The sequence below is a fragment of the Hippocampus zosterae genome, chromosome 13 (genome assembly GCF_025434085.1).
Source record: "Hippocampus zosterae strain Florida chromosome 13, ASM2543408v3, whole genome shotgun sequence".
Taxonomy (NCBI): Eukaryota; Metazoa; Chordata; class Actinopteri; order Syngnathiformes; family Syngnathidae; genus Hippocampus; species Hippocampus zosterae.
The window spans coordinates 6,922,139-6,948,660 of record NC_067463.1 but is presented as its reverse complement, the minus strand read 5'-3'; the positions used below and the strand labels follow the sequence as shown (position 1 = coordinate 6,948,660).

Sequence of the window (26,522 nt, the reverse complement as noted above, 5' to 3'; positions counted from 1 at the left end):
CAAAAAATGCATAATAGGCCTAAAATTAAGAGTTCATCCCTTTACGTTCAAAATGAGACCATCGCTTATAGTGCTTATCCTGATTAGGATCTCAGGTGGTACACTTACTAACCACAACTCCACTGCCCAAAAATGAGACAAGCCAATTCAAAGTTGCCACACATTTAATGTTTCCAGTTTTTTACTGTTTATACAGAGTTAAATCGTTTCTCATAATCATAGTTCCAAAAACAACAAATAAAAATCATGGTTTGAGAGGAACATAAATTATCAATCAAATGACAAAAACAAAAAATGAAATTCTGAAAATGTCATTTTCAAAACATAAAATCTTTTTGAAGTTGCTAAAATTGATAATGCGTTGGATCAAATTTTCTCCAAAGTTGAGACTGATTAACGCAAATGAAAATTAACACCAAAGAAAAGGTTTGTGTGGTCATTTTTCAGCTTTAGGAAAACACTCTATAGCTACTCATCTACACTACTCACAGAAACTGACGGCTTTTGGCTAAAAATTCAGGTAACGAAAATTTACTATAACCTTTACGCGTGAATTTAATTTGGTCTTCTGTAAGCTGAAATATTTCAGCACTTTTTCCACTACTTCAGAAGTCAGATGTCCACTTTCTGTGATGCTCCCAGTCCGCCAGTATCTTTGTTGCAACTTCCTGATGACTCTTGACAGGCCTTCTACTGTGGTCACTTCCCTTCGAGAACATCTGTTTGCACCATTGATAAATTGGTCATATGAAATCAAAAATATCAATTGAACTCAAAATGTATCTGAGCATTTATGGCTCAACCACATGTGAATTTTAAACCCCTTTTCTGCAAAACGGCAAGTTGAGCAAAAAGTTCTGAAACATTAAACTTGGTGTAGAGAAAGTCAAATACGTATACCTATAAAATGCTTCGATTAATTTTAAGTTTATCGACCATATCAATGCCACTTTGATACGGACTTAAATACTTGTAGGCACCCGAAATATCGTGAACAAAAACAAACCCCCTCCCCCTCTCTGACAAGGGTGGGAGCCGCAGAGTTTGTGGTTCCTTGCAGAAAAGATTGCCTGCTGCTCAGCGAAATCGGGGCGAGGCAGGATGTGCACGGGCGCTCAAGCTCAGGCGAAGTATGCATAGAGAAAAATGTTGACGCCGATCAGCAGGAGAGCGTTTGCGCAGCAGAACCTCGACCAGAAGGCGCTCTCGCGGACGCTCGGAACTCGGGGAGTCTCCTGCGAGCGGCGAATTGCTGCGATGCACAGTCGGAGGCCGTGACCGCAAGTCATCTGACGTGCTGGCTCAGAGTCTGCAAGCGCGCACACACACAAACACGCGCGCAAGAGGAAGTTGCTCAATTACTGTGTCATCATTTGTGTGAATGTCTGTGATGGATGCTTTCCTTCCAGGGTACAGTGGAAGCATTTAACGGTGTACAATTAGTATTTATGGGAAGGGTACTAGTGCTGTCAAAGAGGGGAAAAATATGCCGATAATGACAGAACAATTTAAGGAAGCGTGGAGCTTCACTGGCAAAATCGTTCAAACGTACAGAGGTACCTCTACTTACGAAAGTCACTACATACAAAACGTTCAACTTACGAAACGCCTCAACGGGAAAATATTGCCTCTAGAATAAATTTCAAGATACAAAAGGTAAAAATACATGATGGTCTGCTACTTGCAGTTCCGAGTTTCCTGAACGCAACATAGTTATAGTTGCCCTGCCATTGGCTATTACCGAGCAAGATCCTGACATCCCATTGGCTAAGAGGGACTTCTATTGTATATGTCTGCGTGTGTAGATAAATAGATACGTTTGTGTCTGTGCAGCATCCTCGTCATGTTTTAGCTCCAATCATGCAAATACGTTTGGACACAAACACTTTCGGATGTTTTGGCAAACTTCTTCGAACAAGGTTGCAAGTCAAAACTGTTTACTTCACATCGGCACCTTTATGCTTCCGTAAAAATTAAACTTATCGCAATGAAAATATTGCACAGTACGGCAAGAATTAGTGCCCACCTTGAGAACTACGGTGACCAACAGAGGACATTTTCTGTAGAGGGATTTCTATGGGAGACTCCTCGGTCAGAGTCCACCAGGTCAGGTTCCTCAACTGCAGATCAAAGCGGGGAAAGACTTAATAATGTAAACATTTATTCATCCATTTCCTGGTCATGCGTGTGCGTGTGAAGTGGGCCAAGTCGAAGCAAGCAATTGTTTGATTTCTTTGGATTTCTTCCAATGTAAATTCATACAAGCACTGTCAATAGCGAAGTGAAATATGTACACAGACAATAGCTTTTTGTGTCCTCTGTCATCAGTGCGTGATGGTTGTGGACCCCCCGCCGCACCCCAAAAAAAGCAGGGAAGCAGGAAAAGGAGAGTGAATCAAACATAACACAAAGTCCTAAAAAAATAGAGCTTAAAATAACAACAAAACACTCCACTGTGACAAACAAAACAAGGTAACAGGCTGGAAACACCTGAAAACAAAACCCAACGAGGAAAACAAAAGCACAAGAGGAAACAAAATGACGAAACAAAACCAAATGTCATCTTAACAAAAACAGAATCATGACATTCCAAATTCAAATCTCAATGAGTCAGGATTGTATTGTACACAGTGGCTTTTTTGTTGCTGTAAGTGTGACCTACTTTTTCTAAGCCAGGGATAGGTAACTCTGGTCCTACAAAGTCGCCATCCTGCTTGTTTTCGATGAGTTTTACTTTTGAATCAGTTGTGTTGGAAGAGGGAAACTTAGAAAACAAGCAGAATTGCGGCTCTCTATGTCCGGAGTTTCCTACCCCCGTTCTTGACAGAATCAGCATGTGTAAATACAGTACACGACAGAGCAGAAATTTAAATTATTCTTCTATATTATCAGAGCAAACTATGCCACTTACGACTTAAGCAGGTACAGTTATCACCTTTGAGTAGTATTGTAACAACAGATAGTCAAGTCAAATTTTCCCAAAATGTTTTTTTAAATCAAAAGATTTTTTTAAATGTGATTTTGTAATGTTTGAATAAAATACAACTCAATCTAATCAGCAAAGGACTGATGTGGTTTTTTTTTTCATTCATTCATTCATCTTCCGAACCGCTTGATCCTCACTAGGGTCGCGGGGGGTGCTGGAGCCTATCCCAGCTGTCTTCGGGCAGTAGGCGGGGGACACCCTGAATCGGTTGCCAGCCAATCGCAGGGCACACAGAGACGAATAACCATCCACGCTCACACTCACACTTAGGGACATTTTAAAGTGTTCAATCAGCCTGCCGCGCATGTTGTTGGAATGTGGGAGGAAACCGGAGTACCCGGAGAAAACCCACGCAGGCCCGGGGAGAACATGCAAACTCCACACAGGGAGGCCGGAGCTGGAATCGAACCCGGCACCTCTGCGCTGTGAAGCCGACATGCTAACCACTGGACTACCGGGCCGCCGGTGTTTTTTTTATGTATTGAAAATTTAAGATGAAAAGGGCAAAAAATTAATTTGTCAAAATAAGCCATTCTTTAAGAGGCTCGTGCCATTTCATTATCATCATTACCAAGGGGCTCAATACCGAGAAATCTTGGGGAACCAAGAATCGCTGCTGAATTGGTTGCTCACCACTTAAAAAACTCGCTAGAGTGTTGGAAAAGTCACTAAATACTTAAGTGACACCATAAATATGCTAGCTGCGCCCACGGTAGTCATGGTAACAAGAGTCGTGCTCAGCATTCGTATGACACGGAACCGACCGCCACAAAAGTGTGACTAAAACCAGAATGTAACAATTGGATGTTAGGTGTGCTGTCATTTTTTTTGGGGGGGGGGGTGATTTTTGACAGGATAATGGCAAAAAAAGGTTTTGAGTCATCTGAAAACTGCTTTAATCCTTTCATGCACCCTGTAACCTGATAACATGATAAACTGTCCACTGCAGTAACCGTTGTCCCTGAAAGGGTTAAATCGGGAAAATGTGCATTTTCAAGCCACTCTTAATACCAATTGAAGCGGGGACTATGCACCGTCAGCGTGGCGTAAAGTAACACCGCACACGAGTCCGAATCGTAATATTACCACATACCCAGACGCCCACACAACACAAGAGACATCATGGCTGAAATCATAGACCACTAAAAAACATATGGGGGAGAGCCAACATGTCATCGCGTTATTTTAGGGTCCGATTTCTATAGCTTGTTGCTTGAGGGCAAAGACTGAGAGCAAAACCGGAGATTACCATTTGAATTGCGTTGCAGCTCTCAAGCTTGGCCGACAGCTTTTTGGCTCGTGACCGAAAGAATGTATTTGCTGTGGCCAAGGGAGTTCGGAGCCGCTCTGGGCTGTTTCATGAATAAAAATGCTTGTGAATACCAACTTGTTTTTGCTTCGGCTAACACAGTAGAAGCAAATATACTATAAGATACAGACCGAGGACTTTTGCTGAAGCACATGATAAAAGATACTTTTGTATACTCGTACAGGCTCCTTAATTCAGTGGTTGCAGCTGTTTAGTACAGAGTTGTTTTGAAGCGGTCGTATTCAGTATCGCATTTAAAACCTTTGACATGTGTTAGAAGAAAGCCGCGTCAGCTTGAAGGAAGAGTCATTCAGTGATTCATGATCACATGCTGAACAGAGTCAAGTCAGCAGATCGCAGGCATTCATGAGGTGACAAAAGCTGAAGAGTCGCGTGTGTCACCGTCGGCCGCGCAACAAAAGTGCTACTGTGCTGAGAAGCAGTTTGCAGACATCATTGGTGATCTTTGGATTTAGTTCTCAACGGATCCACGACACAACATCCAACCATACAACCGAGTCGCTCACACCAAACGTCTTCCGACTTCTCAGTGCTCGTCCGCATGTACCTGCTCGCGGCCCGGCGGCGGTGTCAACAGCGACACCACAATGACCACCACGGCGGTGAGACCGCAGAGCAAGATGGCAAAGTGGAGGTAGTGGACGCGGCGCAGAACCGCAGGAGCCAAATCCACGATGCCGCACCTGGCAGGGGGGAAGGCAAACTCCAGCACCATCCTGCACACCCCCACCACCAAACCCACCATAAGGCCCCAGAATGCACCCTGACAAGACAAAAACAGACAGATTCAGGCTTTGTTCATCTTCATGTGTGGTAATTGCGAGTCCAAATCTTTCTCATCAATAACATATTGTACGAGCCCCCACTAGTTGAAACACAACATTCTGATTTATATTACGTTTGTGGAATATGATTTAGGCAACAAAATCCACCTGTTTTTCGCCTTCTTGGGGGAGGTGGGCGGCCATTTTGCAACTTGGTGTTGACTGTAAATGACATCACGGTTGCTCAGGGCTCAGGTAACGACCGATCGTATGTGAATTGAATAGTGTTCATTTTTGGAGCCGAGATAAGGCGTTAAAAATGACAAATGGCTTGACTGCAGAGGTTCAATTGCAAAAATGAGATACGTGCCGTGAAGTTTGGAGCATGCAGACGTACAATGACATTTCAAAAAGCGGACAATGTGCGAGGAGCAGTAGTGGGTCACACTCAGGGTGTGTGTGTGTTTGTTTTTCCGCACGCCGCTCTTACTTTCTCACCCTGCAACTCCTGTATGTGTTGTTCTACTCCTCACCTACGTTTTCACACGTGCAGTGACAACATAGTCACTTGCTTTTCTTAAGCTTGCAAAGTATGGTTTGAATCAGATACAAAAAAAATTACAAGTCAAGAAGATCACCTGTTTGGCTGAAGGAAAGAAAAACACATTTTCACTTTTTAAACTGAACACCGAATGTTGTAAGGTGAGTAAGTCAATTCAAAATACATACCGCTCATGAGCTGTCCACTCAGACAAAAACATGAGTCGCGCCCCTTACAACCTCGAGAGAGCTGATGCAAAAGCTGAGCATAATCAAATCAAGGCAGTAAACTTGGAACATCTCATTTCAATTTAAGAATATTCATCTCCGTCCATACACTTCAAGGTATATTGTATGTTTTGTATCCTTGTTGCATGTGTTTCAGTAATGTACTTTGTTTCAACTGCCATTCTTTTTTTTTTTTTATTGGAGTACTCGATGATTTAAGTGACGGTGTCACATTTCCATTCATACATTACACACACAACTGGCAGGTCTTATTGACCCTTGAGTGTGCTGCAGAGCATGTGACACTGCTTATTTTCCTTACGTCTGACCTTTGACCACCAGTAGCTAAAGCCACCCTCATCTCCCACAAAAAAACAAAACGGTCCGTTTCTTGAAAAAAGAGTTATGGGCTTAGCTCGAAAGTGAATGCTCATAAGCATTCTTCGACTTTTTTTCCCCTACTTTCCTTTGTGTGTGCTCTTTTGTGACAGAGAGGAACAGACTAACATGGGGAGTCAAAGAGAAAAGAGGAAATCAGTCTATAAGCAAAAAAAAAAAAAAAAAAAAAGACACACCCTCAAGTCGCTTGTGACTCTCGAGCCCATGTTGGGACGGGTCTTTACTAGCGTTTACAGTATACTTCTCCATGTGTACAATAACTCTTTTATCTTTTCGGTCCCATGCACCCTATACTCTTTTTTTTATTGTTTTAAAATTTAATCTCACCGCAATAAAATCCTCTTACATGCCGACTCTGTTATCAGACGTGCACAGTCACTTTCATTTGTTTGCACGGGAGATCGCGTTAAATTAGCCCTTGACAATTCCGACACCAGGAATGAAAACAATATGCTCGAGGTTCCAGGAATGTTGGCGCTCGGCTGTATCCCATATGAGGCTAATAAAAGTGCAGGAAGGGAACGGCAAAGAAGTCCGGTTTAGATAGGGGATGAAGTTTGTAATCAACTTTGATATGATTGCCATTTAAGAGTTACGCAATTGTGTGTGTTCCTTGGTGCTTAACACCTACAGTGGTAAGTGGTACAACAAATAACAATGGTTGTCAGCAACCCCCACAAACTAATTGTACCCTCTGACATCTAGTGAAAGTGAATTTAAATGTCCTGCCTGGCACTTCATGTCGCAGGCATAGATAGATGACCAAGGATTCAATATTTGTAGTAAGTAAATATTTCTTGGGGCCAATTAAGTGAAATGGAATAATTTGCTACGGGCCACGGCACAATGGATGGGAATCACAAAGTCAAGGGCAAAACCGTTACTGTCACCTGCTCGTTGGTTCTCTTCCAGAAGACAGCCAGGGTGAAGACAGCCGTGACGGGCGGCGCCAGGTAGCTGGTCACCGACTGAATGTAAACATACAGCTGGCCACTGTTGGCGGACTGCAAAATGGGGATCCACACCACGCTCACCACCACTAAGATCACCGTCACGATCCTGAGCCAAAAACACAGTCGTGTGATTAAAATATACCCATTCACCCATTTTCCGAACCACTTTATCATCACAAGGGTGGCAGGGGGTGCTGGAGCCTATCCCAGCTGTCTTTGGGCAGTTAAGCGGGGGACACCCTGAACTGGTTGCCAGCCAATCGTAGGGCACACATAAGCGAACAACCATCCATTTCAGCTGTCATGCATGCCTACAATGAATACTTAACATGCACGAATTTGTCTTTGAAATGTAACAGTCTTCACCTTGTTTTTTTTTTTCCCCCATTTTGGACACTTGGGAGTTCCAAATTGTTTCATACCTGCCAACCAGAAGCAACTCTCTCTCAGAGGCTTGGGGCCGGTGCTTCTTCCAGATGTCCATGGTGAACAGTGTGGAGCTGCTGTTGAAGATGGAGGTCAGTGATGACATCAGAGCGGCCATCATCACGGATATCATGAGCCCACGCAGGCCTGTCCCAAACACACACGAAACGAGTCGAAACTTTAAAATAAACGCACAAAGCCGAATGCTCCCTCTGCATTTGGACGTGTTCTCACCGCTTGGCATGAGCTCAATGACGAGTTTGGGGAAGGCGATGTTGGAGCATCCCACCTCAGCTCCACACACCCGCACACACTCTTCGGGGTCCACGCATCCCACCGTGTCTGAAACATGAGGTGGTCCACCATCCAGAGGTCAGTTACACACAAAGAAATGGACACGGTAACCAAATATTCTTCTCATTCACAATTCATGTGCTCTCATTTCTTCTCTAGGGGGGGTGGGGGGGGGCGCTTCTCAAAATGTCAGTAGACGGTCCATAACAGGAACATAAGGCAGTTTTATTTATATAGTGCATTTCATCCAGAAGGTCACTCAATGTGCTTCACATAATTCAAAGTACAACATTTAAAAGCATTTTCAAATGCAAGCGTAAAAGACATTAAGAGGCAATAGGAAATTAAAAGTGCTGTGGATTACTAAAATGACTAAAAGAACATACATTTTCTTTCGGAGAACATGACTTTATAAATGTTTTTGAAATACTGTACCTCATTCATAAGTATAAGAAAAAGATCATAGTTTTTAACCTTGATTTAGAAATATTAAAAGTCGCTCCGATAAAGTGCCGCTGCCATTATATTCAATCCGCAACTGTTTTGTGTCTGAGCACACAAATGAGTTGTGACATTTGGTAACACAAGCACTTTTTATTTCCTGTTTTCATGATTTGTGGGTAAGTCTGTTTCTGTGAAACTGCAGGTCGGGTGGAGCACGGCTCATGTCAAAATATTGCATGGATCTCACTGAAAAAATTTGAGGCATTTGCAAGTGAGTGTTTATGAAGGAGTGGCAATCAAATTTAGCATTGTCTGTCTATGTAACACGTCATAGTAATCGTTAACTCTAAAACCTAATTACAACTAACTGAATTTAAAAACAAAAAAAACAAAAGTTGAAGCAAAGCAAAAACTGTCGTGAAAAATGCAAAAATTAAATAACTGAGGCACCAGTTTACCCAAATGAGAATAAATGGAGAATGGATAGAAGGCTAATCTGCTAAAGGCAGACACTGGAAATTATTGAATGTTCAAAGCAAATAACCCTGAACGTGGCATTTGATCCAGTATTTTATTATGACTACTACTATGCGATGTAAACTCTGTTGAATTTTCACTGTCAACATACTGTGAGCATTACAGTATGTTACATCATTTACCCTCCGGTCAGATATGCTTTGCGTTACCCTAATAGGTCATTGCCTCAATACCACCACATGTAACACTTGTTGCTTGTAAACTTTTTTTTGTATTTTTTTAACAGTCATATTTGTTCTAGCTTAGCCACTCCATTTTGTACAAGGCACAAACTTGATGGCTGAGAAAAAGTTTATATCCCCCCCCCCCCTTTCAGAAAGAGGGTGGAGTTTGTGCTCCATGGACAACCGGACACTCCGCCCCTCTGTCCCCCGGTATCCAAGCTTCCGTTGCCGGATTCCAGGTTCTCACGTACCGGCACCTCCATGCTCTCTCGCCACGGACGTCGAAGAACTTTTTGTACATTGGCGCACCCTGGATTAACATTTTGCTTTCTTTGCAGATGAAGTTTTGTAAGTGCCACGTAGACAGTCAAAATTCCTCGACTTTTTTTTTTGTCTTTCGTGGCGTTCAACCGTTTCAGTCTTTAAGCCGTTCGGGAGCCGTCACCCTCGGCTGGGCCCCCGGAGCAAACAAAAAGTATCTCGTCAGACTGAGTCACTCGATTTTTTTCAACTCTTGAATGCGAAGGTGGGGATTAATGATTTTTTTTTTTGCGTGTTCCGCTCTAACTTGACTCACTGGCTGACAGCAAATACAGTCATCCGCCAGACAGCTGCCCGCCTCCCGTCCTGCCTCCCCCATGTTCGCCGGTCCCCGGCACACTGTGCTCGTGTCGACCCCCACTTCGGCAGGTGTAAAGGCGCGGCTGTGGGCGGGGGAACCTTTGTTCTTCCAACACCTTGAGTTTGTTTGAGAGAAAGTAGACGTTTGTGTTTGTATGGTCCCTTTTTCTTGGACTTTTAATTTCCCTCAAATGAGAAGTTTCACTCTGGAGGAATACTGGTCATGCTTATCTCTTCCTGGTGTGGTGAACGACAGAACCGGAATGAAAGCAGGGTAGATTGTGAAATTTCTACGAACCGCCGAGTGGGAACGAGTGTTACTTTCTTAAGTATTTCTTAACGAGTGGATTCATCGTCATGGCGTTGTCTCAAATCCAATGTCTGGACGACCACCACGTCAACTGGCGTGTTTGCGAGGGCAAGCCGGAGTTCTTCTACAGTGAGAACCAGCGGCTAGCCCTGGAGAAGCTCATCACCCAGGGACGGGGTGCTTTCACGGACTACCTCCGCGAGAACGAAGTCCGGGACTTCCTCTCCGAAACCGAGCTGGAACGGATCGCCCACACGGCCGAGCTTTACCGGCCCGGGCAAGAGCACCACCAGAAACCGGACACCCCCGGGGGCCACGCTGGGAACACGACCCCGGGATCCGGGGAAGATGGAGCTTTGGACGGCCAGGTGTCCCTCCAATACTGGCCCGACAGGTCCGAGGCCTCGGTGGCGGAGCTGGACCTCGGTTGGCCCGAAGCCATCTCGTATCGTGGGGTGACGCGCGTGAGCGTTTACACGCAGCCCCCCACTGACGGTCAAGCGCACATCAAGGAGGTCGTGCGCAAGAGCATCGCTTCAGCCCAAAAGGTAGCCATGAATTCACCAATGGTGGGAAAGTAACTTTTGTACAGTTTGACATCTACACTTTCAGTATTCATTGTCTAACAATATTTAACTTCTACTCTCGACTAGGGCTACAACTAATTATTATTTTAATACTGATTAGTAACCCCCCCCCAAAGAGATGCGGTGTGCTTCCACACCACTGCAAAGTAGAAACACCATCGTGCACGCTTGCTTTGTGAAAGCGCATTAGACCATGCGAGTGGATTTATATTGTGGCTGATGAGTATATCCAGGAATGGCGCTACACTGGGAATAGGGGGGCTATATCCCCGTCAGAAATCTGGATAGCCCCTGTTAAATCCCAGCATTTTACCTGATAATCCAATATTCATTTATAAATAGTTTTTTATGCCCACCTATGTCTTGTCATTTAGTCCCGGGACAGAAAAAAAAAATCCTAGTGCCGTAACTAAGTAACTGTACTGAGTTAGCAATTTAAATTTCCCGACTTCATTTCCTAACTTTCTATATTTGGTGTTGGGAGGAAGTTGCAGGCCTTATCGGGCATTCAGGATTAAGCCTCGCACCAACTTGTTGTGAGATGTCGCAAAAAAATTCAACAACTCATTTTAATTGCTTTTCACATCCTGACTTGTATGGTTAAATTGTTTCCATCCACTTATTGGATTGTTAAACCTCTGATAGGAATGACCTAAGGCATTATTTATCGCTGAGGTTTGGCGACCTCAGTACTTTTCTCCATTATCAGTGTTGGGGGTTGGGTATACATTTTTAAAACGTGAGCTATCCCACGTGGTGAGGGGGAAAAAAAAATCACCAGGTGCGTCTTACAGCATTTACAGATGATTAACCCCCCACCACGTACGTCATGTTGTCTCCAGCACGTGTCATAGTACCATTAAAGACCTGTGAAGGGCAGCACTGTGCCGTAAATCACAGAAGAAGAAGTCAAAGAAAGTAAGGTCGGCAATTTCCTAATTGGCTATTGTTTTGTTTTACATCACAATTCCGAAGTCCGTTCAATGTGGAGCACATACGGACTGATCATTTTCCGAGCAACTGGACGAAAAAAAAATCGCCCCACATCTCACACCACAGGATCACTTTAGACATTAGAGAATTTGACTTTTGCAGAGTTTCATCTCAAGGGATTAAGAAATCACAAAACATGGCCCAACTGACGGCATGTGTTTACCCCAATTTGATCTTCCACCGTCATTTAAAAAACTGTCTTTGGGATGAGGAAATTGCTGGTGCTCAGGCTTTAAATATGGCCCCAACGTTTGAAAATTTTTAAAATCACAGAGAGTATTTTCCAAAGCAATTGTACAAACAATTCACGTTTTTAATCGTTTTTCACATCCGATTGGCATTTTCAACTAGTGTCCATTTTCTTACTGGGTTGTCAAACCGCTAATGGGCGTCAAGAGGTTTGACAGATGAGATTAGACATCCTCAGCATTTTTCTAGTCTCAGTGCGGAGCGCCGCAGCCGAGTCTTGGCTTAAGTAACTAGGTCATCGTGCCTTTGTCATATACCGAGCAGGATTGATGATCTGAAGGTGTTCTCGCACACGTGTCGCTTTGGCACATGCACTCACGTGCCAGAGCATTCACAAAACAATCCTGACTTGTGTGTTTGTTGAGTGTGCTTATTAAAAGTAACAAAAAAAACAAAAGCAACATGACTTGAAATTACGTGATAGAGGCCTTGAAAGGGAATGCCACCTTACTAGGTCAGCGGTGGGGCTGGGAATAACACAGGAAGCTTGTTCTTCTAATTAAGGGGAGTTTTTAACCACTGGAATGCTGACTTCAGTGGACAAAGTAGAAACCGAGCTTCTCAAAAGCGCCGTTTATTTATCCATGTATGCACTTACAGTATTACCATCTCTTATCTCTGTATATTTCAAAATGTTTATTTTTGTTTGCCGTTTTTTGTTTGTTTTTTTTAACTCGATGGCAGCGTACGCCAACCCTTCCCTGCCATTTCTGAAGTAACTGACATTACAATTTATGAATGTTTTTAGATGTACACAAGAATCTTTTCATTGATCTGAAATAACTTCTTGAAGTGGCTTTCACGGTCTGTAGAACGAAAGTGGACTTAAGGGGCGGTCTCGCACATTTAGAATAATAAAAGGCGACACAGATTTTTCTATTTACCAAGTCAACTTCAGCAATGTTTCATGGCAAAATTAATTTTTAGTTCCAGGGAGAAGACATTCTGTAACAAGGGAGTGGGGGGTTCAAAGGATTTCAACCCAATCTTAAACTGCTTTTTTAAAAAAAGTCACTATTGTAATGGCCCGTCCACTGAGATATGTTAGAAAAATGCTTGTAGAATACTCAGTATACGTCTCTGTAATTAACATTCGGTCCAACGTGTGTGTCTGTGCGCAGGTGATAGCCGTGGTGATGGACGCCTTCACCGACGTGGACATATTTCGAGACCTCCTGGATGCCGCCTACAGACGGAAAGTTCCTGTCTACATAATTATCGACATGGCGGCAGTACCCTCTTTTCTTTCCATGTGTGGTCGAGCTGATATGCATCGCGGACACCTAAAGGTACACCCGCATGCTTATCGACACACACAGGACATTTTGACATGTGTGGATAGATGTTGTTTTGATAACCTGAGAGAAGAGCTGTTGGAACAGATGGCTCCTTATGATAACTCTATTTTACAGTTAGCCGGCCGATTTATTGAAACATTCATGTTTATGTGCCTGGACAATTTTTTTTAAATCTATTTTTATCACGCAGCGCTAGCATTGCACTGCTTACACGATCTATCTGGCTACTGAAAGACTTGGGATATCATGATATCCAAAAGTCACAATACAATAATTATCACAATATTTTGGGGAGGTTAGCGATGTAAAAAGAAGCTCACAATACTGTTTAAACACTTATTATATTGTAAAAAACTAAGCTTGTGGAGATGATGCAATGAATAAAAAAAAGCATAATACTGTATTGTGTTTTTGTACATGATAGCAGCAGTGAAAAAAATAATAGGCTTGGCCGGTCATTTTATTTGTCACGTGCTCCTATTGGCTTAGCAGAGCAAAGTGGCGCGGTCTATGTAGTTCACAATGCTGTGCTTGGCTGAAGCCAGCAAATAGTCATGTGTTCTTTCAAAACATGGGCTGCTTTGTATGTCTTAACATGACAGTGACGATATCATGGCAATTTTAATATCGCAATATCACCGTTATCATGACATCCTGACAGAATGGAGCTAGTTTACAAAAGCACAGCCGGCGTTGCCAAATTAGCAGTGTTGCAGCTATATTTAGGGACTGTTACTGGAAGTTAATTTCTGTGTGTGTGGAGGGGAGGGTGGGGGGACCTACTGGAAAAAATACTTTTGTTTGGTTTTGGGGGAAATAAAGAAAATGATGAAAGGGTGGGAAAAAAAACAAAGGGGGACATCTCATTTTGAGTAGTGTTGTTTGTCTTTGTTTCTATAACCAAAGAGGCTGGGGTGGTGGAGAGCGCAATTCAAATCAGAATTTGGGTGAACAAAAAATGTATTTTATTTTGGGCGCTGTATCACCCACCGAGTACGATTCAATTTGGAAATGTTGAAAAGCACCAGATGCTGTCGACCAAACCGACACATGTTCTCACTTGAAAGCCGAGATGAGGTCAACAAGCAGCAGCTCGTCAGTCGCTATAGGCTAGATTTCTTCGTGATTCAAAGTGAAGCTCCAAGTGAAACTGGTTGGGCCAGTAACAGAAAACACCTAAATGGAACTTTTGCAAATATGGCCGACTGGAGACAATACTTTCTAAGCCCACACTGGAAACATGACTTTCCTTCTCTCTTTCAACCTTGCCGTCTTATCTGTCATTTTCACCCTTTATAACTAGTTTTGCCCCCTGTGAGATTACAGCAACAATATTGACCCATGAAGTAACGTAGCGGCTCGCGCCACACCCTTTGATCACAGGGCAGAAGACAAACATAACAGGGTGTGTCACACATGCACACAGATAACCTGTAGCATCTGTAAACACAACAATGTTAATGAAGAGTCCGCCTAGCTTAGGCCACACACGCAAAAATAAGAAAAAAGTTTCAAAATCTTTTGTCTCCTCAGTAGATCATCTCTCACGTGAATTATTTTTGTGTGCTTGTGTTTAGAATCTTCGCGTGCGCTGCTGTGGAGGCGTGGAGTTCTTCACACGCTCAGCACAGAAGGTTCGTGGGTCCCTGAGCCAGAGGTTCCTGCTGGTAGATGGAGACAGAGCCATCTCCGGTTCATACAGGTGAGCTTGACGTAGGACTATATTGGGGGGAAAAAAAGTAAAGGAATGTGTTTCCTAATCAATATATCAACCAATTAGCTCCTCTATTATTTGTTTGGTTATTTATTTATTTTTGGTCATTCCAGCTTCACGTGGGCCTCGTCCCGCTTGGACCGTAACCTCATCACGGTGATCACAGGACAGGCAATGGAGACCTTTGACTTCCAGTTTCGGGAACTCTTCCTCTTGTCACGGAGTGTGTCCCTCAGCAAGGTCCCCATGGTCGACGAACCCATTCCCGACCCGCTCCCTCAGGCCGCCCCTGTTGTCGTGCCAGCTAGCGTTGCGAAGAAGCTCATCAACCCCAAGTATGCATTGGTTGCTACGGGAACTCACACAAGTCCCACTTCTTCAGACCAGAACTCCAGCAACAAGAACTCTCGGGTCCCAGCTGGGTTAAAAATACATAAGGGGCGTCTTAAGGATGTTTCCGAGGAGCCACAGATCCATCCGGCGTTGGTCAATATGGAGAAAGCCTACCTGATACCATACCTCCCTACCTGGCCGGAACCGGACCCACCGAGTGACGTGATAGGTTTTATCAACATCAGGGATGAGAAACGAGCCAATCAGGTTCACTTGCAGAGGTCCGAGCGCTTTGCGGTCAGTCAGGCCATTCGGTTCAGCTCATCTCTGACCCTGCCAAGTCCTACCGAGGAGTCCGGTAAGGACACGAAAGATGACGCGCAACCTGGAACTGGCAATACATCGGCTGCTAAAGGTCCGCAGCAGGAAGTCGCAACTCCATATAAAGACAGCGCTGACGCAGCAGATTCCAAAGCGCCCCCGCAGCAGCAGCCCGACTCACTTCTCAAGCAGGAGACACAACAAACTCCCTCTGCGGCGCCTCAGCCGTCGGACACCTCTGGAGAAACTCCAGAGACGCCAGCTGTAGCCCCTCCTGTCCCCAAACGGCGAACATTACACCTTGTCATAGATCCAACCCCCTCGGACCAGCCCATCGAAACGCAGGTCACCCTGGTTAAAATCGACAACATGGAAATGACCTCCAACAATAACAACACCCCGGCTGGCCTTGGCCACGTCAACTCCAAGGAGGAGGGCGGCGACTCCGGCAGCAATGACAACGGCAGCCAGGACAGCACCAAGGTCATGTGCGACCGAGCAGGCGCCGACGTCCCGTCCAGCGCTTCCACGGCGTCCGAGGAAGAGTTCTTCGACTGCTCCCAGCAGCAGCCCGCCGACCCCTTGGCCGACAGGGTCAGCACAGGGTCTGGCCGCGGCCACCGGCTTATGGACGGCGTCAACATGATGGCCCGCCTCTCTCAGAGCATGCTGGACCTTCGGGACCCCCCGAGCCAGAAGGAGGACAGCGCCGCCCTCATCCGCCAGTCGCAGCAGCTGCGCAGGCGGGGCCATGGCTCACCGCACAGGCGCTTAGGGCAGGTGAGACAGGACCCCTTCACGAAAACTCTTTTTCCCAATTTGAAACAGTTTGTGAGATGCTTTCATCACATTACCTCAAGGATCAATCAATTTCGTCCACCTTATGCACCCTACTGTTGACCCCCCTTTTTTTAAAAACTGTTTCATACAAGTGAGCGGCTGTGCAGTGCAACTATTTGTGGGGATAGGGACGAGGATGGCCCACGAATAGGAAAAATCTGTGGGTGCAATACCCCCCCATTGAATGTGGACTTAATTCTTTTTTTATCCTTTAAAAATATTCACAAAGTGCTGATAATCAAACTAATTAACTAATTGTAATTTCCCCATTGCGGGACAAATAAAGGATATCTTAATATGCTGGGGGAAATTGGTGAAGGGAAAAAAACATTCAGAAGCAAATCCTCGGGTGCCCAACCGTACGTATGCCCACAGTAAACAACCCACTCTCCCCCCATGAAGACATCTACAGTAGATAGTGTGTCATTATTGTTATTATGTACCATAATGGTACTTAAGTCATTTTGTAACATTAAAAAAAAGACTAAACAGGATGCTTTAACTCACTGAAAGGAGTGCAAAATTGTCCCAAAACATTTGGTTAAGACAGAATAAGGATGCAGTTCAGGGAGAACGTAAAGGAGTTCTGTCGATGATTTACATTGTGTTACAGTGAACAACAGTCCACTTCAGTTATGTTCAATCACATGCCTGCCATACTGTTTGTCAAGAATGAATCCATCTTTTGAATACTCAAAACAGCACTTGTAAAGCCCGGCATTACGATATCCATCTGTCCTAACCTGGGTAGAGAGCACGGCTGATCATGCCCGGGAGAATGATGAAGATGAAGGGCAGCATCTTGAGATAGGCAGCCAGGATGGACGCTCCCTTCACATGGCTCATGTTTTTTGCAGAGAGCGATCGTTGGACGATCACCTGCAAATGCCAAGAAAAATGAACATGTCACCCACCCATTCATTTTCTAGACTGATCATACAGCCTTTCATGCACCCTGTAACTTGATAACATGATTAGCTGCCCACTGTAGTAACTGCTGTCCCTGAAAGGGTTAAACGTGGAAAAAAAACCCCACTCCCTCATCGGAATAGGTTCAGTCAATCAGATCTGTGAAACATAAATCTTAACTATTCGTGCAATGTTATGAAAATGTAAAAACAATTGACAATTGCAACGCTAATGGACTAATAGATGATTGAATTTTTCATTTTGAAGAAATCCCCAGGTTTCATTTTTTTGTGGAATGAACAATACCTGTCATATTCCTACTGATTAAAGTGAAGCATCGGAATAATATTTAACTGACCAATGCAAATATAGTCCCAAGAAATGGTGAGCATCACTTGAAAGAGCTAAAAATGATAAATGTGAAGTGTGAAAACATTGTGGGAGCAATTAAGAGTCCCGGATGTGCTCCTGTTGAGAAGTATGCATGTGAAGTGTGAAGACATTGTGGGAGCGAGTTATAGTCCAGGAGGTACTCCTGGTGAGAAGTATGCACTGGATGATGGCTGTTGCTAAATTTTTTTTTTTTTAAACACGTCTTTTTGCAGTTGTTCCAATTATCGAGATCGCCCGGTCGCGATGGGAGGCTGAGAGGCACAAAAGTCGTCATCGCCAAACCAGGGAGCTTCCACCGCCCACAGCGAGCCACCGGCCCGGTGATCGGTGGACATCGTTACTGGCATGGACACACGCTACAGCCGGACGCCGCCCTCACACGGGCCGAGACACGATCCAGCCGCTCAGCGCGCCGCCACAGCCCGGGCGACAGAAAGGGGGCCAACACTTCCTCACCTTTGCCGGCCGCCAACTCGAGTGGGGGAATTGCACCTCTGTCTAATTTAAGACATTCGAAGGTACGAGGTGGAGCCTTGCAGAAGAAAGTGTCTCAGAACAACAACAGGGCCTCCAGGTAGAAATGATTGCCAGTCCAGGTACTCCAAGAATGCTTGTTGAAGGTGACATGTTTTCAAAATGGGTGATGCTTACTGTCGTGTTGGAATCTTGTCTAAACTTTCAGGTTCAGACCACATGAAAAGGAATGTGGATTTACATATCGTGAATGAGGAATTGAATGTAAATAAATTACATTGCCATCAAGGTGAACTGTAAATGTATGCACGCATACATTTGACTGGCTATTACTTAACAATGCAGTCTCACAAATGACCATTTTACTGGAGCCTCTTGACAAAGACTCATTCAGATTTTTGCACTGCAAATCTTGGACTTAGAAAGCTCAACGATGCAATGCTTCTGGTGCGAGCCTAGTCTACAAACTGGTTGAACACTGATGTGGTGGGGGGGGCTGTCAAGGCTTGTTGTTGACAACCTTTGCCTTGCTGAATTGTACAGATGTGCGTGGTGTTTATAAACATGATGTGGGACCAAAAGCGAATGCTACCAATAAAAGATTGGATTTGGGATGAAATATTTGACTTTTGCCTTTTAGACATGAACTAGAAAGGTATTTCGTGTATAGCTAAGATCTCAACCAAGACAGAAAAAAATCCTGACTTAGCTAACTGATTTAATTGGTGATGTAGATGTTGTTTATTAAAGTGCATTTAGAAGGGCTTACTGCCTGACACAAGATTTTTTTTCGCCAAGTCTCAATCTGCTGTTTGATGCCTTACTACCGAACATGGCCAAAAAGCAATCGGGACATAAAGTCAAAACTAATGTGTACCAAAATGTAATGGATTATTCCTTGACCACGTCCACAGTTTTTGTTGTTAAGTTCCGTGGTTTTTGCAAAACAATACTTGACTGATTTGTCGACTTGAGAGATGATTGTATTTTACAAAGTTTTTGCAAACTGGGAAAAACGAGCTTTATTTCATTCCCGTTTCCTTCTGCCGGATCAAGTGGGTCACTGCCCTCACTTGGCCCCAGTATATTAAGTGGACTATCATTTTTAAAAAGAGGAACAATCCACACTGTAGCCAACATTCAGAGGTCCTGACGGTGGGGCGGGGGGGATTCTTCATCTTAGCCTTTTATCAAAATGGAAATTCAGACTCAGAATAGCTGTAATTATACCACAAGGTGCAACGAAATGAAACAGACAAAACCTGTCCAAGAGACGGAGAATAATAATGACCACCAAGGAGATACAGAACGGGAGTCCACCGTATCACTTTTTACCGCACAACATTTTTACATATGAAAAGAAAAACGTAAGGAAGCGGAGGGTGGATAACCCTAGACTAGGCTCCTGCAAGGTGAGCTCAGTGTGGAAATTCAATGGGTTCATGTTTCAATACAATGGATGCATGTATGTAGATCTACCTGATCGGTGCACCAGTACCAAGTGGCCAGGATGGTGAGCCCGAGCGTCATGCCAGGCCAGGGCAAGTCTCCCGTGACAGCGTCTCGGAACAGATGCATGGCGTCTTGTCGAGGCAGATGACAGGTACTGTTCGGTATGATCTTGCTCGGCACCGCCATGCTGTACACTTTCTCCAGGTTACTGTAGCCGCCGATCTTGTTGAAAGCTGAGAACGACGACCACGCTTTGAGAACGCATGTATTACTGCATTGCCGGATGGAAATGAATTCACATACCCGTAATGGTGAGAATAATTGCCCCTACAATCATCACCAGTGTTTGTAGAGTGTCGGTGTAGATGACAGCCGCAAGACCACCTGTGAGAAAGTCAGTGTGAAGCTTCATTGCCGCCATATTGGTCAGGGCAACACTGCTGAACAAACAACAAAGCTGAACCTAGCGAGCTGGATGTTATCTTGTGTATAACCTTATTTTATTTTGGTACTTTAAGTGTAGATCATTATTTATGTTGTTAGGTAGGGGTTAGCTGATATTTCTTCTAGCAAGCTAACTGTTGTGCCATGTGTGTGTCAATATTAAAGCCAATGTGCTAATGACACGCTAAGTGACTGGATGCCCATGAGCGATATACAGTAACTACTATTTGGGCAAGAGGGAGGAGCAAAGAGAGGATTTATATTTTTGTATTTGTCACATAACTCCATATAAATACATATTTGTATTTAAAAAGTACCAATGTCCATTTTCATATATTTAGTAATCACTATACGAAGGTGGTTTACTCCAGAAAAAATACATTCTCTAATGTGTAGGTTGACATTGTACTGGAAGAAAATGGGCTGTCTTGTCAGAAATTCGTAGGATCACAATCTATCTTTTTTTAAAAAATCTAATCCAAGCCTTTTTTGCAGTGGCTGAATATTCAACTAGCCTTGATAAGATTTGATGGTTCAGTGAGAGACCTTTCCAAAAAGCATTACAAATTGTGTTAAAATGAACAAAACGGTGAGATGGTCTGGAGCTCAGCACCACTGAGCCTCTGATCTTTGAATTGTGGTTGTTGTCGTGCCAAATTATCAAAACACATATTGACGATAACACAAAACAAAAGGCATTTTACCTTTCACTTTTTGTAGTTAAGTACATACTGCATTTCAAAATCTGTACTTTTTCAATTTTACTGAGTTCAGAGGTTGAATCAGTATATCTACTTTTACGATTTTTCTTTTTGTTCTATGCTTCTACTCAAGTATTGTTTGTAATGATTTTTGCCATGACTTTATCTAATGAAGTGTCACAGCACACTTTCATTATACCCAAGTATAATTTACAATCGTCTGTAAAAAAACATCCATCTTTACTTAAGTGTGTTGACAAGCCAGACTTGCCTGGAGCAACTTGGCTCCGGTTAGAGCAAAGTACCTAATGACCATCAGTCAATGTAGCGTCTGCGTGTGTCTGTGAATCTAATGTAGTCCTGTTTGCGTACCGGCGATAGTGTAGAGCGCAGTGACCACCAGCATGAGAACGGTGGACAAGTAGAGGTTCCATCCCAGACACACTTGCACAAAAAGGGCTCCCGAGTAGAGGTCAGTCTGGTGCAGGGAATGAACAAGCGTCAATGTTTGTGTATTGCCAACTGGGTCATCGGGTGTCTTTGTGTTCGTCATACTGATATCTTTGTGAAGACCGACAGAAGCAGTGAGAGGACAGCCAGGTAGGTTCGAATCCTCTCGCCTCCGAAACGCCGGCCCAGGTACTCGGGCATTGTCACAATCTTAACAAAGACACTTGTTTTGGTCAACTGTGTGTGACATTCTGATCAAGAGAAATGTGTCGTTCGCACTTCCCTGTGTTCTGAAAATAGTTATGACCCATTAGAGAAGTGTAAGATGTCATTTGTGATGCCGGAAGATGGATGAGTTGTGCGGTAGAGTTGTGTGACACCCAGCTGGGGAATTTTCAAGGCGGGGAATGCTTGCAAGGACAGTGCCCCTTTTGGCATGCCAAAATTCCTGCTGAACCAGCCGTGACAAGCAGAAACTGCAGTGCAGGTGTGTGTGTGTGTGTGTGTGTGTGTGTGTGTTGTGCAGGCGAACCCCTGAGGAGATGTAGACAGGAACGAACACCCAGGCCAGAGCCAGCAACACATAAGTGGCCTGAAAGAAAGGGTGAGGCAGAGCGGAGAGGTTCCATCAGATGAGTCCCAACACTAGGACAATCTCGAGTGGTCAAACATCGAGACATCCTACCGAAAGACTCTTACCGCAGGTTTAGACGAGAAGTAAACTGCATCTCGACTAGATGTATGTTAAAAAAAAAAACTTGCCTTTGCTCATTTTAAGAAGTAGGAGGAGACCAACAGAAGAGAAACAGGGAATGCTGCATCCTTTACTCAGACATTGGCAGTGACGTGAAGAATTTATCGTCATTTGAGAGCTAGAGTTACATCAAGACCATTTTGAGATATATTTGAGGCTGAGCGGGGAGCAGTGTCTTCTTCAACATGTCACTGTATATCAACTCTCATGTGTTCCAAAGCTTAGGTCACTGCGATTATTAAGGTTTCCTCAAATGCCCTCCGGCCAAAATAACAGCCCGTATATCGTTTATTTATACAAATAAGATATGATATACTGTATGGAAACACAAACAAAGCCTAAATATCAGTTACAGTATTGTCAACTTTTGTGTGCTGTTTCTGTTGTGCAATTCTTGGCCTCCAGGCGCAGTGTGACGCAAACATGCAACGAACACATATGATTAAAAGACACAAAGATTGTCAAGCCGTCCGAATGATCTAATACAGCAATATCCAAAGTCCGGCCCGTGGGCCAAATCCGGCCCAAGGTCGAATTCCATCCGGCCCTCGGCCCCTGTCATAAAATCAGTGCCGTCTGGCCAGCAGGTTGGGCGCAATGGAACACGTGTTGCATTGACTGAGGTCTCGTAGACTGGTGAGTGATGTTTCATAGAGTACTGCTTCCCTCTAGTGGCTAAATGAGTAATAGCATTCACTAAATGAGTAATAGCCTTTAGACACTAGGGGGCATCACTCACGAGTTAACAAGACATCACTCCGTGTTTATATTGACTGATATGTCATATTTCAAATGATCCTTGCAGTTGTGGATATGTGTATTGCTTGTTCATTTCCCTGTTGTTCGAGTCAAAGGTTTTGTGACTATTGAAAAGTCATGGTGATACATTTTACGTTTCAAATCAATCAATTTGCACTCAGGAGACTTCTGTTTAAGAAAAAGTCAAGTGAATAAGCGGTTGCATGTGATATACCTGTTTCAAATGAAACAAAAGAAATTCTTAAGATTGTTGAAATTAAAATAAAAATGGAAATGTGAAACAGACTGGCTTACTAAAATTTGTTGAACAATATTGTTGTTCAATGTAAAGAATGTCAGCCAAGGTCGGCCCCCCGACATTTTACCACATAAAATCTGGCCCCCTTGGCAAAAAGTTTGGACACCCCTGATCTAATATAAGAAATTTTGTCTGGAGGAAAAAGAATGCAGTTAATGACTGTGTATTGTTACATTCTGTAACATTTGCTGCATCATTTCTGGTTTTTTTTTTTTTTATTGAAAGATTTCCTGAACACTGCGACATAGATGGTAAATTGTTTTGTGATTCAGTGGTTGCTTAGCATTTGAAGGCACAAGAAATTATGACAGTCACAGGGAGTTACAAAAAATAAATAAAGAATACAAATAATCTAAATGTATTGTAAATTTGATTTATATCACTATTGAAATGTGTCGACCTGTGTGAATTAGATTGTTTTGTTTAAGAGCACAAATTATTTTTCCAGTCACCTATCTGTGTTTTAAAGATCAAAATTCTGGGTTGTGTTTTTTTTTTAAATATCAACAGCTTTGGTGGGCGCATGGACGAGCGTGTCCACTCACATTCCATTCAAAGCCTGCGACAGCGATGCCCCCAGCAGCTCCTGTCCCGGCCAGACCGATAAACAGACCCGAGCCCTCTGAACTGGCAAACAGGGAAGCCCCAATCTGGGAAATTTGACATTTGAACCAGTTAATGATTGTACTTCATTACAAGACACTTTTATAATGAAATAAGAGATTAGAAGTAAATATCGAGTCGTTAAAAATATATTGGCGCGGCCAGGTAGTCCAGTGGTTAGCATGTCGGCTTCAAAGTGCAGAGGTACCGGGTTCAATTCCAGCTCCGCCCTTCCTGTGTGGACTTTGCATGTTCTCCTGCGTGGGTTTTCTCCGGGTCCTCCCACATTCCAAAAACATGCATGGCAGGCTGATTGAACACTCGAAATTGTCCCTAGGTGCGAATGTGAGAGTGATTGGTTGTTCGTCTCTGTGTGCCCTGCGATTGGCTGGCGACCGATTCAGGGTGTCCCCAGCCTACTGCCCGAAGACACCTGGGATAGGCTCCAGCACTCCCCGCGACCCTAGTGAGGATCAAGCGGTTCGGAAAATGAATGAATGAATAAAAATATATTGGTTCACCTGTCATTATAATGAGAAGAGACCTGCAGGCTCTTTCTGTTTCAGTGACCATTATCATGATATTTTTTTTAAAATGGCAGAGCCGTGGAGTATAACTCGAACCACTGAGCCTTGTAGTTAATGACAGGAGTTTAAAAAAAAAAAAAGAAAAAACATTGTGGAATACTGTTTTAACATTTCTTGTGCACTATATTTCTAAAAATGCATTTTGTAATGTACAACTATCCCCTTCTCCTTATAACATTTTTTTTTACTTTGAGGACTCACATGGTTTTACTGTCTCACAGGAAGGCATGCACCATCCATTTTGATTTAAATGGCCAAATACGCTATCCTCTCTCTAAACGTTGCAACGTCAGCATCACATCACACCAACACAGCAGTAAAAAGCAAAAAAGTGTCTCTAACACACTTGCTGTGGTTCACTATGAAATCTTTAAAGCAGAGCGGTACATTTAAAAACATAATTTTATATATTTTATGTTGTCTTAAGAGGGAAGAAATTTCATCTGTGCTGCTATGTTACACATACAGCACATTTGACAATAAAGTTGTATAAAATCCAACCCAGTAATAACATTACAGCAACATTCGTGCACGCGATGCAATGGAGAACTCACCGGCCACCAAGCCATGTCTCGTCCTGCCAGGAAGTAGCCACTCAACGTGTTTCTGCTCACCCTACATGATGACTGACGACACACAGACAGTCACAGAAAAGTAACTAGGTATAAAATTAAACATACTGTACACCTAGATGCATTTGTGCGACTTACCCAGATCCCCACAGCCAGGTTGAGAAGGAAGTAGGTTACTATGACGATGATGTCAGAGAAGCTGAAGGATTGAGACAGCGCGTAAAACTTGGTGGTGGAATTGGACATCCTTGCACACTTGGAGAATATCTCTTCATGTATTTATCCGCACATGTATTTTTTTTTCAACCTCTCAACCTCAACCAATCTCTATCCCCATTTAAAATCTCACACCCTTTTTTTGTGAGCCCCAAAAGAAGGCATCACAGTCGCACACATTCAACCCACTCCTTCTTTCCCGAGCAGTCTACATCAAAGTTAGGCAGAAATTGGAGGTGTGTGAGCATGTGTGTGTGTGTCCGTGTATAGTGTATGTGTAAAGAGGACCCCCCCCCCACATGAAACATCACCTTAATGTTGTGCACACACACACACACGCACCCACACACACACACACACATGCACACAACAGGCTTTGCTAGGGGACAGTGGAGTGTATGTATGGGTCATCTGTGGAGTGCAGCAGATGCCCATGTGGACGGTAGCCGACACACACACACACACACACACACACACACACACACACACACACTGATAGTCAATCATTGGCTGTGTGACAAGTGTATAATCATTAGTGTCTAAATACACAAACATGTGCTGTTAATTGTCAAGAGCAGTTGGTCTGTGTGTGAGTGTGTGTGTGTGTATGTGTCTGTCTGTCTGTCAGTTTTTTTTTTTTTAAAGTGATGATTTCAGAGATACAAGAATTCCTCCCGACGCTAGCGAGCGATATACATATATATTAGGGGTGTAAAAATATGTGTATTTGTTTAGAATCATACAAGACAGTCTTGGTGCGCACTGTATGAAACAATACACTTTTCCCCTCCTTACAATAAAGCGCTTAACAAAACTTACGTCTTAAGTCTAACCATGAATTCAAATCCAAATGGTTTTCAACATGGTGTGCGTCATAGGGAACATTCATGCAAGAGAGTTTGACTTTACATCCACATCTATGCTTCCTGGTGTGAATTTAACTTAGCCTCTCACACACAAAAACCTCTGGCCGGCCTGTTTTTTCCGAACCGAAGAGCAGATGGTGGTGACGGGGCGCCCTGAGGCAACACACATCATCATCATTAATCTCATTTACACACACATGTATGCACGTCTCGGCACATGTCGCTGAAAGTGTAGAAAGTGATGATGAGATGATAGGTTCCCCCGACAGGACAACGTTTAATCTGAGAAAATGTTGGTAGTAACATTGGTATTGTTTTTAACCACAACTTTATTGATTACCTTTTTATTGATCACCATTTCTTGGTGAGTAATATCCTCAACCCAATGGGTATGAAGAAACATTGACTTGGCCCCTTTTGGACCCAGCGCTGGTCGAACTATTTTATCCATTTTGGGTTACTATTCACCCAGCATTTTTTAAGAGTGACTCTGAAAACTGCTGATTCTTTCCCTGTCATATGTGGGGTCATTCACATTTAAAAAATGGGTTCAATAGTACCCTGCTTGAGTTGCTTGCTATCTTGCCATTTGTGAAGGTTTGCAATTTTCCTTCAAAGGGTTTGAATACATTTTAAGAAAAGAAAGATAAGAAAACATTTATTTGTCGCACAATGGACAAATTCACAATTTACAGCAGCAACATAGAGTATAG

General features: G+C 43.5%; 2 protein-coding genes across 7 annotated transcripts; one reads left to right on the top strand and one right to left on the bottom strand.

Moving 5' to 3' along the window:
- Positions 1–146: 146 nt before the first annotated feature.
- Positions 147–25,201, bottom strand: slc5a10 (solute carrier family 5 member 10). 4 transcript variants are annotated; one of them, XM_052085161.1, is made up of 15 exons: positions 24,866–25,201; positions 24,710–24,781; positions 23,511–23,615; positions 21,687–21,746; positions 21,260–21,364; positions 21,077–21,182; positions 19,863–19,943; positions 19,587–19,792; positions 17,075–17,210; positions 7,845–7,968; positions 7,623–7,718; positions 7,138–7,306; positions 4,864–5,079; positions 2,027–2,120; positions 147–1,309 (listed from the first exon to the last, which is right to left on the bottom strand). In XM_052085161.1, exons 1-15 carry the CDS (start codon positions 24,971–24,973, stop codon positions 1,122–1,124), a joined length of 1,866 nt encoding a protein of 621 aa, XP_051941121.1. In that variant the 5' UTR covers positions 24,974–25,201; the 3' UTR covers positions 147–1,121. The 4 variants fall into 4 exon arrangements, with proteins under 4 accessions (XP_051941121.1, XP_051941120.1, XP_051941119.1 ...); XM_052085160.1 differs by having other exon boundaries at positions 7,623–7,773; positions 7,861–7,968; positions 24,866–25,198; XM_052085159.1 differs by having other exon boundaries at positions 7,623–7,968; positions 24,866–25,197.
- On the top strand, positions 8,597–18,726 carry LOC127613875 (protein FAM83G). 3 transcript variants are annotated; one of them, XM_052085157.1, is made up of 6 exons: positions 8,597–9,591; positions 9,677–10,544; positions 12,947–13,114; positions 14,701–14,825; positions 14,951–16,271; positions 17,846–18,726. In XM_052085157.1, the coding sequence occupies exons 2-6, from the start codon at positions 10,044–10,046 to the stop codon at positions 18,209–18,211; spliced, it is 2,481 nt and encodes an 826-aa protein (XP_051941117.1). In that variant the 5' UTR covers positions 8,597–9,591; positions 9,677–10,043; the 3' UTR covers positions 18,212–18,726. The 3 variants fall into 3 exon arrangements, with proteins under 3 accessions (XP_051941117.1, XP_051941116.1, XP_051941115.1); XM_052085156.1 differs by having other exon boundaries at positions 9,653–10,544; XM_052085155.1 differs by having other exon boundaries at positions 8,597–10,544.
- Positions 25,202–26,522: the final 1,321 nt, after the last annotated feature.

Coding starts and splice junctions, on each gene's coding strand:
- LOC127613875 (XM_052085157.1), top strand. CDS start 10,044: ATGGCGTTGTCTCAAATCCAATGTCTGGACGACCACCACGTCAACTGG. Junction 13,115..14,700: donor TGCATCGCGGACACCTAAAG/GTACACCCGCAT, acceptor GCTTGTGTTTAG/AATCTTCGCGTGCGCTGCTG. Junction 14,826..14,950: donor GCCATCTCCGGTTCATACAG/GTGAGCTTGACG, acceptor TGGTCATTCCAG/CTTCACGTGGGCCTCGTCCC.
- slc5a10 (XM_052085159.1), bottom strand. CDS start 24,973: ATGTCCAATTCCACCACCAAGTTTTACGCGCTGTCTCAATCCTTCAGC. Junction 23,616..24,709: donor GAGACATGGCTTGGTGGCCG/GTGAGTTCTCCA, acceptor CAAATTTCCCAG/ATTGGGGCTTCCCTGTTTGC. Junction 7,307..7,622: donor GAGTTGCTTCTGGTTGGCAG/GTATGAAACAAT, acceptor TTTTTGGCTCAG/GATCGTGACGGTGATCTTAG.